Source organism: Echiichthys vipera (assembly GCF_963691815.1).
Source record: "Echiichthys vipera genome assembly, chromosome: 8".
Classification (NCBI taxonomy): domain Eukaryota; kingdom Metazoa; phylum Chordata; class Actinopteri; order Perciformes; family Trachinidae; genus Echiichthys; species Echiichthys vipera.
Genome location: NC_139833.1, coordinates 27,821,507 through 27,834,097, shown reverse-complemented (window position 1 = coordinate 27,834,097; position 12,591 = coordinate 27,821,507). Strand labels below are relative to the sequence as shown.

The window sequence follows — 12,591 nt, the reverse complement described above, 5'->3', positions numbered from 1 at the left end:
ACAGATCAGATGACCTATTAGAACTCTGGATTAAACATGGATTAGAATAGCTTTGACATAGTGACCAGTAATCTTCTGAGAGAGCACAGAAGAACAGATGGTGCGTGATGCACACAGTTTAACAATGTGGTTTGCACAGCACCGCTGGAGAGATTTTTCTGATACGATGACAGGTTTTTCTGATTTGATGATTGCATTAACTGACAACATACAGTACAAATCATTTGCATGCATGATATTCATTATCAGTGTGGTTAAACGAACATATAATGCTATGTATGTCCTGTTTATGAGCTCTCACATCACTAAAGTGGCAGGGGTGTTGAATCTAAAATGTGTAGTGATTAACTGTACATTTATCTCTGCATCAGTATAATGTTCCTGGGTGTGTCTGTGGTATGTCAGTACTGACTCAAAAGCAACCTTGTGGCACTTGAGCTCTTGTAAATTCTCCTGATACATACTTGATGTGTTTGTAGTACGTTTCCCTCCTATAGCCTACTAACCTCTTCTTAGACTCTAAGTCTGAGCTTTACACTTGTACACTGACATTTCTATCAAATTCACCTAAAATGTTCGTGAGGGGCATTGCTATTAAAAAATTATGATCGTCAGTCGCAAGGTTCCTTCCCGCGAATCCTCATCCCGTTTGTGTGTTGACTGACTGGTAGTGATCTCAATTGGCTCACAGATAGCGAAGCTCCCTTCAGCGCCACAGCGCGGGCAGCTGAGGCTCTGTGTGTGGGAGGGACTAACAGATAGCTCCCCTCAGTACAGCCTGTCGCCACAGCACCGAGCAGGCAGAGAATATGAGCATATTCACCGATAAGGTTGTTTTCATTTTTTTATTTTACATGTGCCCCTTATGTGCCGTCACCCGCTCAAGTGTCAGTGAAGAGAAGCAAGCGGGAGCGATGCTGAGGTAGCGCGGTGAGTTTATGTCTTTAAATGTGTGCAGTCTGAGAGATTGTTTGTTGGGGGGTTAAAAAAAGATAAAACCGGGTTATGCATGACTGGTCCACCCTTATGCAGAGGAGTATCTCACGTCGTCTGCGGAATTCAAATAAAGTGTGCAGGTGTACCCCGACGAATATTATTAGAACTATCTGCCATAGACTGTTTTTCTTTTTATTAAAGCGAGATGTAGTGTAAAATTACAGTATTTGATGATGATTTTGTCGGAAGTATATGCATATTTTATGTGTGATTTAGTTTTAGCACAGTTTGTCTGATGTATTCACTGTATAGGCGGTGTCCATTTTAAAACAGAATTAGTACATATCCTCGGTTAATACGTGGGTTGTTTTCCTAATTGGATACAGAGGCATTTGGCTAATCACAGCCTATAAGCGCCTTTCAAGAAGGGTCCAGAATTTCTTAAGGGATCTAATCAACTTTAAAGAGCTGTTGATTTATAGCCTAACTATAAAGGTATGTGCATTTTGCGCATCGTTCCAAATTACGCGCAAGTGGTAAGTGGTTGCGCAATGTGGATCTAAGGTTTTAGGCTTTAGGGTTAGGGTAATCTAATTAGGATGCACAATTGAACTTAGAACTGGTGTGTGTCCTGTTATTAGGGATGTTGCGGAGTGAAAACACCGTGGGAGGAAAGCTCAGAGTGAACCAGCGGGTGGCGAAACACGAATGGCTTCTTCTGAGCTGCTTCCCGCAAATGGGAAAGGCAGACAGCCTGATCGTCCCGACGTCCTTGACCATGTTTCCAGTGCACTGCAGGTCCACAAGTCAGGCGGATCAACAGGAGGAGCGCTCCCCGGGGAGGGCAGCTGTAACACGGCCCGCAGCTGCCATGGACGGTGTCATTCAGCGTCAAGGACGGCGCCGCGCAAGGGAGGCACAGAGGTTAAACTCGGTCACCCTGGCGAGGAGAAAGTCCGGGTTTGTTGCGACGAGGAACTAGAGACATCTTTCACCTACATTGATGAGAATGTTAACCTGCGACTTGCGAGCCCGGAGACTAGTTGTAAAAGTACTCACAGACCCATGCGCAACGGCGAGCCTTGCTCCGAGACTTTACCGGAGTTTTCCTTCATGTCCGAAGATGATCTCTCCTTCGGGGAGGGCCCCGGGACTTCTGTAGACTACGGGTTTATCAGTGCAGTCACGTTCTTAGTGACCGGGATATCCTTGGTGATCATCTCCTACGCCGTGCCTCGTGATGTGGCGGTGGACCGTGAGAGCGTGTCGGCGAGGGAGATGGAGCGGCTGGAGATGGAGAGCGCTAGGATAGGTGCCCACCTGGATCGGTGCGTCATAGCGGGACTGTGCCTGCTCACGCTGGGCGGCGTGGTGCTCTCCACACTGCTGATGATCTCCATGTGGAAAGGGGAGATGTACAGGAGAAAGGTCATCGCTTATTCCAAGCGTTCAGCTAAACTGTATGGCTCTATCAGCCTGAAAACTAGATCCAGTCCCAGCCACTCTTCTGCACACTTGTCCCTGGAAGAGGAAATAGAAGACACTTTGGCATAAAATGCTTCTCTGTGTGTATAAACCATTTGTGTATAACAGGAAATAATGCCATTCATACACATTTCTCTAACAAATTGTAACCTAAAATTGTATTAATACATTCAACGTCTAAATCTGCAACATTTTTTGTCTTGTACTATAGAAATAGCTTGAATGCTGTATTGCATATCCACATGGCAAACAGAAAGGACAACAAAAGCACTCAATGCAAAGTAAGGAATTGCCAGAAGAACATTATATTGTATCAAATTATTTAAAAGGGCACCAAACCATAAGTGACAAGGGAGAACGTTTAGAGCTTTGTGTCACAAACACTGGATCACGTTTTTGTATGCAGGATGCAATCTCTGAAAGCTTCCATTTATTATTAAGGCTATTCATATTTAATGTGAATGTTTCCAACAGTGAAATTGTGCACAGACATATTTCAGGAAGTAAGAGAAGTGTGTCCACAGGGTAGGACGAAGGAGAGATGTAAGCAATCCCTCTCCACTGTGATGTGGGAGAATCAGCTCAGTGGTCCACATGGTAATATCCAGTGACAGTCACTCTGGTGCAGTGCTGAGGTAAGCCTGGCTTCATGCATTCAAGCCAAAGCTCCAATCGGTTTGATTATAATGAGATATTTGACTGCATACGACAGTGCTGACACACACTGTTCACCTTCCTCTGTACTGGCTTCATCCTCTTTGCTCTTCCTATCCTCCTCATTCCTTCACCTTCTCTCTCTCTTTCACAGGAGACTTTCTTTTCTACTGCAGTTTTTCAGCGTTCTCCTCAGCCTCTGATCACTGCATTCACACTCAAAGCCTGTGGAAAGGGTCTTGGATGGCCACAGCCAAGTGCCTGTGACATTTCAGGGTTGATGAGCTTTTCCTTACCTGTCTCTTTTCCTTATCTCATTCTCTCTTTCTCTCTACGTGAGGATGGACTTAAGGATGACTAATCATGAAAGAGTTGCCCTACTTCCGAAACCTTAAGCCTTTACTCCTTCAAAGAGCTAGTTATATTTACAACGTGTGGAGTGATTATTTTTTAAAAGGTTGATAACATCATGGTGATTTGCTGACTAAGATATTGCTGATTACACCAAAAAACTTAGGAAAAGACATTTATCATGTGCATACTTAACAAAAATGTTCATGTGTCCAGGCGAGTCTGAAACCAACTTTATTGTTTTAGTTTCTGTCTCTGCTATGTCCATGTGAAAGCAACCCCTCTCTCTCTCTCTCTCTCTCTCTCTCTCTCCCGTTCTCTCTCTCTCTCTCTCTCTCTCTCTCTCTCTCTCTCTCTCTCTCCCTGGCGGTTATTAATGCTGTCTGAAAAGGCCTGCAAAAAAAACAAAGAATGTCATGCAATTATCTTGAAAAACATTCCTTGTGTAGGCTATCCTGTAAGGCTCATAAATCATGCATGAAACACTAGAATTAATTTATATTTGCATATATTCATATATACAACCAAACACTGCATTCCGCAAGTGCTTATGTTTCTTATGTAGTGTCACTGTTTTCTTGGGTTCTTGTCATTTAATTTCTCAGGCAGTTTGACCCTATTTCAAGGCTTACATTCAAAGTGACATGAGTCAGCCTCTCTTAATGAGATGCGTAGGCTGATTACTCTATGGGAAACAGCTCCGGGCCACACCGTTGTTGTGCTTTCATTCAGTTGCATTACTTCTATGTATACTGTCACAGCATATACTGTACATGTATTCTAAGTGCCAGCCAGTGCACAGACGGATGAACCATTGTATTCCAAGTGAAAAGACTGGCTCAGCAGAGTCTAATGAGGTATTAAGCCAGCATTATCATTAGAGATCATTTGTTGCAGCAACAAACTAATGCAGGTTTGTGTTTCTACAGCTTTCAATCCTCTGTGTCTGTGACAACAGCTGACGTGTGTGTGTGTGTGTGTGTGTGTGTGTGTGTGTATGTGTGTGTGTGTGTGTGTGTGTATCCCCAGCCATTATGTCCTGAAATGGCAATAAAATGCCCAATGAAGAGATTTCCAGGAAAGGTAATAAAGATTAATGATCCATATGAGGCAATGTTGTCCTGTTCTCTTCACAAAAGCTGTAAATCCACAACCAGTATTACAGATGTTAAAGTGATATTTCATTTAGCTAGCTTTCCTGGAGCCATTGGCAGTGGAAACCAGGTGCGACGCCCAAGTGCTGGGCACTCATTTCTTACTGCTTCCCTTTTTTCTCTTCTCACCAATATATTCATGTAAAATTAAATGTATTCAACACTTAAAGGGCAGACAACAGCAATACTACTAATGCCAACAATGGTGTATGAAAATATTGAGCAATTCATTCAAACCCCAATAATATGATGGATGCAGCGCATCAGTGCTTTCTGTTCTGTGTGGCATCATCTGTGAGAATGTCACTCTTGTAACACACAGAAATAAATGCCTGAGGAAAACCTTTAACATTGCAGACTACAAACAGACTCATCTGCAGAATGTAATGGTTTTCAAATATATACTATCCCTCCCCTCTGTCTGTCTCTTTCTGTGCTCCTCCATGGTCGACACCGAAACTCACAGACAGCACCAGGCTTCTCCTCATACAGCCTAGTAAACGTGTTTGGGGGATTTAATCAGGGATTTGCTTGAAGCGACAGCATTTTACATGCCAAGCTCAAGTGTATTTCCAGAGGTCTCATGCATAAGCTCTTTATCCTTGAGAAATGCACAGCTAAATCACCCTTATTGATATTTGGTTGGTTCCTCCGTAAGTCGATCCCTTCAGGTAAGGCTGAGGAGCAGCTTAGCTGCTGCCATCAGCTGATTTCCCAAAGGTGACTCCTCCATCTTTTCAATGCTAGTACTCTGAGTATGCGTGAGTATCTGAGTATTTAAAATTAAGATCAAAATGAGATAACAAATTATAAACACATGAACCACTGTGTCTATAACACCGCTGTACTAACAATTTAAAAAACAAAACAAAACAAGGCACTTCAACCAAAACCTTTATTTTGTGGGGAAAAAACAGTGACAAAAATTAGAAAACACTTTCAGATACCTCCCAGTTATTAGTGTTAATCTGATAACTTTAATTAATTTAACCCTTGTAAAGCTGCCGACAATGTTGGTGTTAGTTGGTCAAATTTGACCCGTGATTTAACTCAGCCAAAAATACTCAAAAAACAATGATTATCATTCTGTTTAAAAAAAAAAAATTTTTACCCCATGGACCTTTCATCTTAAAATATACTACTTGTTTTCAATTTTAAAAATGTTTAAACTTTCACTCATTAGATTTCCTTTAATGAAGACGATGGGTTATTATGCTATCTGACTATAACAGAGTAATATTAGAACACACCTAAAAATAAACTTCTTGTTTTGTTTTGTTTTTAAATTAGTATTATTACCAATAATGACATCTGTGGTGTTGACCCGTATAGATTTATTTAAAGGTAAAAGGTGACTTCTTTTTTAATAAAACCAAACTTTAATCTGCTCAATATAGCAAATTCAAAGTCATCATGAACAAGAGCAAGTTTCTCTTGAATTGAATATTGACAACATGGTTCGTATGTGAGTGTTCAAACTGAACATTTACAAGATGTGTGTGTGTGTGTGTGTGTGTGTGTGTGTGTGCGTGTGTGTGTGTGTGTGTGTGTGTGTGTGTTTACAGGCATGAATCACAGTATTTGATTGTTTTAGTGTGCTCCTCACAGATCCGTTTGAAAAATGGTGCTGGTTGTTCTGTCCTTGTTGGCGGGGCCGGACTAGCACCTCTTTGTCTTGTTTCCCCTGGCTTGTTCATTGTGTGGGTTGCTGGTGTGTCCTCATTACCAAAGATTTGATCAGTAGGTGATCATCATCATAAGATCATAAGATGTTTGTCTGTGTGTGTTTGTCAACATTCAAGTTCATTTTTAGTCGAAATGTTTCAATATCCTGTAAGAAAGCCTGTGTTCCCCGGGGGTTGAGGAGTGTATGTGTGTGTGTGTGCGTGTGTGCTTGCGTGTATGCATGCATGCGTGTGTGTGTGTGTGTGCGTGTGTGTGTGTGTGTGTGTGTGTGTGTGTGTGTGTGTGTGTGTGTGTGTGTGTGTGTGTGTGTGTGTGTGTGTGTGTGTGTGTGTGTGTGTGTGTGTAAGGTGGGGGCAAATTGAGGAAAAATTTGATCCACAGAGCAACTAAAAACTTATGCAACAGCCAGTATTCTCTGCCGGGTCAAAACCCCACGTGTCCCTTTTACAATTAACTTAAATATTGAAAAAAAAAAAAAAATTCTGTTACAATAGCTATTTCTGAGGATATAAAGCATTGTTTCGATATAAAAAAAAAAGTAAATGGTACTTTTTACACATCTAAAATTGAAAACGGGTCAAATTTGACCCTAACACAATATAAGGGTTAATCAATTTACTTAATTGCTGGACACACCCTATTTTTCTGGCAGCTCTCCTGGTTACTTTGCAAGATGGCGAGCTGCTCTAAGGTGACTGGTGGAGATGAAGGCCAAAGGGATTACCCTCTCAGCCCTTTCAAGAGAGGTTGGGAGTTCTAAGTCTGTGACTTAAAGAATCTTGAAACTTTACAAGGACACAGATGAATTTAAGTTCCTCAAAAAGGCCGGTCGCCACTAAATTTGGAGGAGGAAGTGTCATGGTTTGGGCGATGTTTTCTGCAGCAGGAGTTGGGCCTCTTGTACAGCTACATGGCAGAGTGAATGCAAATGTTTTTATGAACCTCCTTCAGCAACATGCAATACCTTCACTGCAATTGTCTCAAATCAGCTGCAATTTTCATCAAGACAATGTCCCCTGTCACACTGCAAGACAGCAGTTCCTTGAAACTACGAATATTGAAACAGTGAAATGGCCCAGAGTCCAGATCCAAACCCCATAGAGAAACTCTGGAAAATCCTTAGCAACAAAGTAATGTCTAAGAATCCCACTCCAGTTACTGAACTGTGAAAGAGACTGAAGAAGAATGGACCAAGATCAAACCAAAGCAGTGTGAGAAACTAGTGATGTCATGTGGGTGCAGATGTGCTGAAGTCATTCAAAGCTGTGGCCTCTACACTTCCTGTTCATTTTTGAATCCTAGAGAAGAAAACATTGTTGAAATCTTCTCTTCTAACTGTTTCACAAATCTAAGGTTTTTGTTGAAGTGCCTTGGTTATTAAATTAACAGTAACACTTAAATAACAGTATTTAAGAATAAATCAAATATTTATATTTTGTTCACTAATTTTGATCTCCAGTGTATATGAGTTGTGTGTCACCTTTGATTAAAGAGCTGCTAACCATAATACAAATGATATCATGATATAAATTTTGTTTAAATAGGCCTTTTAACCCTGGGATTGAAAGTAAAAGAAAATGCCGACAAGCAGAGTAAGAGTTAGCATAACACATACTCCTGCAACAGTATATGAAGCAGGAGTAAGAGGCATAGTTGTGGGCAAATGTGCATGTTGGCTTTCTTGCAAAAAATTAGATGAGTTAGATCCTTACACTCATGTCTGTCTGATCTATATGAAGCAAAAGCCATCAGCTTAGCCCTTCTTAGCATGAACACGGGAAACAGGGAAACAGCTAGCCTTGTTCTGGTAGAAGGTAACAAACTTGAGTTGTGAATGGGAGGAGCTATTTTTGGTGCCCCTGGTCCCAGAAGTAAAAGTAGCCTACCATTCATTTTTCTCATAGACAATGTCTATGAGACCAATAGTTTGGGGTGACCAGGTTTCTGAGTCAAAATCTTGGGACATTTTCAGTTCAGAGGCATTTAGAAAAACTAAAACAGGGACACCTTACCATTCATAAAGCAGTTTATCTCACCATATTTTTTCCTAAATTGCAATGGAATTGATAAACAATGAGTTTTTTTTCCTCTGATCAAAGTAGCTGGGATCAAGATCAGCCATAAAATCAGCTGTAATAAACAGGTATTAGCCAGACACTTCACCCAAACTAAGGCCTCTTCCTTACATGATTTTCACAAGATTTGGGGAAGTGTTTGAAATGGAAAATGCCCCATCTCATGTTGAATGATAACCTAGGGTATATGGTTTTAGAAAAGATTTGGTTTTAAGGTGGTTGAATCTGTTTTCCGTCAATGTGGGTGGAAAATAGCAAACCGACAATACCCCCCACTGCCTCAACATAAAAATGACAACCGTTTTGCCAATACTCATTTTATTGCAAGTGCATTTTTTAACAGTAACATCAAGATTGTATCTTCTGACATTTTAAGTTGAATCTAAAAACTATTTTCTGAAAAAATATATAGTCACTGCATTAACATTGTCTGTTTCTAGTCATAATTTACATTTTCTGATCGGCCTGAAATTTAGGCAAATGTAGTTTCACTGCCTTGCCATAGCCTGTGGAGAATAAAATGTTAAAAAGGCCATAATGGAATTCTGTCGTTCATCGACAACCAAACAGTTGCTCATCTGCTTTCAAGTTTACCTGTCTTCACCAGAGCATATCTAAACTGGATATAATATGTAGCCTACCCATTTTGAATGGAATACTTTTTAAACTTTTGGTTCATCCTGCTGCTATAGGAATATTTTCTCTGAAGATTGTTAAGCTTTAAGCATTTGAACCATGCTAACGCGACTGGAGGAAGATGTCTCGTCAAAGTAGACACAAATTCAGCTCACAGTGACTTAGATAAGTAACTTTAATTTGACCACTGATTTTGAAATAGTAACGTGTTAGACTAGCCTACTGGTTAATGAAACAAAAGAGTCAGATTAAAGTAGTGTTACTAAGTAGGCTAACGTGTTAGTGGCATCACTGGTCCTCACTGACACTGACAGGCTGGCACAAGGTCATGATGAATAGTTTATAATAAGTTTCTGGTGGTTTTATTCAATGGAAAGTCACAAACTACCTCTAAGGAGCTAGAGTGACACTGAAATGTCATAATAATAATAAAACTGTGTGTTGTAGAGTAGAACTAAACAGTTGTTAGTTGTAGCACCGCTAATAATGTTAGCAATGATAGGCAAACAGATCTGTTTTATCAAAGATTTATTCAATCAAAGGTTAAATAACATATAACAAAGATGATAAACAGTAACACTTCCAAGAACACTTTTGCTTGGCCTATCCAGTCAGTGATATTTATGCTGTGTGTACTATAGCTGACTGAATGGATGAAAGAATCGCGTACCTGTAGCTGCCTCTAGTGAGGGAAAACTATCTTCTACCGTGCAGCTATTCCACCAGAAATATGGGCATCCTGCCCTGAGCTCTGGGCTGGTGGTGCTTGTTCTGGCACGCTTTAGCCTGTGCGAGTAGTAGGGTGCGCAACTATACGCTTTATTTGATCAACATTTTAGTTTTTGTCATTTTTCATTCCATTTTCGGATCTTTCAGTCACAGTGAAAACCACGGACATTTCCGGATACAGCAGTAGCCAGAGACAGGTCACTGAAACCTGAGACGTCTGGTCACCCTACCATATTTTGAGCAATTATATGGCTTCGAGAACGAAACTCTCATAGCTCTCAATGTGTGAAGTAATATTTAGTATCAACTACAAATCCCAAGGTTCATTTTTGCAAGAAACATTCAATCACTGAGCTTAAAGTTACATAACATGCCACTAACAGTCGTAAAAAGCTAAAGATCATCACTCTTATATTGGGCGATCAGTGTACATGCAACTCTGTGGCGTGTGTACTCTTGCTTTAATAAGCTATAAGCAGAAAGAACTGCCTCTCTTTGGTCATACACTTAAGATATATTCATATCTGTGGTGAGCTTGCCCTCCACCTATCAGTGGATAGTGACGCCAAAAAAAAAAAGATTTCCACTTCGATTGATTGCTTTGGAGGGGAGGACTCAAGCCAAACTCCTCAGGGATATGACTTCATTCTTGGTTGCTCTCTGCACTGCCTTGCTCAGACAGGATATATTTAGTCAATGTGCATATTGGATTTTTGGAAAGCTCATTGTATTGTAAATGTAGTCCACAAAGCTCATTTCTCACAATGCACTTAGCTGGGCTGTTTTACATTTTGCCTGCAAGATCATCCTTGTTCTGCTCCGTCCAAGCTCTTTCCAGTGGTTTTCATTTCTACATGACATTATAGCCCATGGAAAAGGAGTCTATTCTGCCTCTGTGTTTTCTTCAATTCATTTTATTAGTTAACGCCCCCTCCTCATCAGTACTTCCATTCCTTTCTCTTGTGCCATACTATTTTGAAACCCTCTGTGGTTTAAGCAGTTTCCTATTCTGCATAGTAAGATTGAACAAAACCCTGTTTTTACAAGGAAGGACCACAACTACTGCTCCACGTCAAATCGATTTACATCCCTGGTCAGCTCAGTTCTGCATGGCTGACAATGAAATAGTCCTCAGAATTGCTCCGTCACCCGCTCGCTGGTCAACATCACTGATGCCGGCAATCAAGCCTGCCATAACCAGACAACGTCTGCGGAATCATTTCCCTTGTTGTACTTGGCACCTTAAAATCACTTTCTCAGACGGATAAACTATCGACGCTTTGGCTGCTATGGTATATGAGAGAGGAAATGAGGTGATCGGTTGGATCAGTCTTACAGTAAAACCACTCAACCGCTGCAGTAAGGCAATACAGGTTACATCTCTCTATGTCTCTCTCAGCCTCTCTGATCATCCACTACAGTGAATTTTAAAATGGGCTGTTTGTGATGGCAGAGGCCATTGCCCTGCCTGTGATGTGGTTATACATTGGCTGCTTTGACAATAACATTACCATAATATTTTCAATTAACTGAATTTCTCCTCAGCTTAACAAATTTGGGTAATATAGACATATTGCACCAACGAATCACGAGCTTGGTTCAACTCTTGATCACCTCACAGTTAAGTCCTTTCTGTTGTAAATCACACAGTCTTCCTGGGCTCCATTGATTTAATTTGAATCAAATTGCTAATGCAGTTATTCGTCATGCTTTGCCTCCCGTATAGCTTGTTTCCCCCATTATGCCTATGCATGTACCTCTAATTACAGTAAATAATGAGTGCTTGCTGGTTTGCTGCAGTAAATACCGTAAGTGGGCTAGATTGTGGCCTTTAGAAAGACATCAGTGAGCCAAGAAAACAGCTTGTTTATCTCCCCCTACAACACAATGGCAGGCACATGCAAAGGCATGCTGAGCAGTCTTGCACAAAATTAATATGTAAATACTGAGTGTATTATGTGTGTCTCTGTGTTTTGCATTTCTTCAGACATTTCTTCAAAGACAACTGCCTCATTTGTTGAGTTAAACCTCAATGGAGATGAATAGTTAGGTAAACTAAGACTCTACAGCTATGCTAGCAGCTCTGAGAAGCTATTCTTAGGCACAGTGATGCAGATTGTGCAGCGTTGCCATCATAAAAGATTTCATGTGCATACATTTGCGACACAAGCCCATCTTTTCTTGTAAGTCCTTCAGCATGCTCAGATGGCCAGTAAAATCAACTAAAAAAGCAAGGTCTACCAACCACTCAGTGTTGCTCAGTTCAACAAGGTTGTAACCTTTTTTTCTGTCAAAATTGGTAAATTTCAGATCTCAGCAAATAGAACCATCTTACATTTTACCACTGCATATCTGAGTGGTGCATCCTTGTATATTGTGCACCAATTTCCAACAGGAAAACCTCAAACTCTGGTGCTTAAGTACTCTTGAACAGATGAGATTATAGTTTTCTCTAGTGCTTTCAGATGTATATTACAATGCAGTTTCATGGCCTCTCCTCTAGACTCCCCAACTTCACTGCACACAAGGGATTTCATTCAAGTCCACTCACTTGTCATTGCCAAAGCATCACTGTAACTCAACACTCAGTGGTCATTTTTCCACTGTCTTGAATCTCCTGCTTTCACCATCCACATTTTGTTTGTCTGTACTACTGCAACCTTGCTTAACGCCTGCGACTGGCTGTGAAGACATTTTTATAGTGTAATGCCTCAACATTCACACTATAACCTGCAATTTAAGAAGCTGGGCTATACATACCCTGCGAGCCCCAGTTTGGACATCCTCAGTAGGTGTAACCATGTTCACCATCTCATTTAAGTCTTAGTATGTTTACATTTGCTATAGCCGAGGCTGCCACTATCATGGCTACAAACAGCATGAAG

General features: G+C 40.8%; 1 protein-coding gene across 2 annotated transcripts; it reads left to right on the top strand.

Moving 5' to 3' along the window:
* Nucleotides 1–789: 789 nt before the first annotated feature.
* On the top strand, nucleotides 790–2,490 carry tmem74 (transmembrane protein 74; the record flags this gene model as incomplete). Of its 2 annotated transcripts, none has more annotated exons than XM_083918865.1 (2): nucleotides 790–922; nucleotides 1,578–2,490. In XM_083918865.1, exon 2 carries the CDS (start codon nucleotides 1,645–1,647, stop codon nucleotides 2,488–2,490), a length of 846 nt encoding a protein of 281 aa, XP_083774991.1. In that variant the 5' UTR covers nucleotides 790–922; nucleotides 1,578–1,644. The 2 variants fall into 2 exon arrangements, with proteins under 2 accessions (XP_083774991.1, XP_083774990.1); XM_083918864.1 differs by having other exon boundaries at nucleotides 821–930.
* Nucleotides 2,491–12,591: the final 10,101 nt, after the last annotated feature.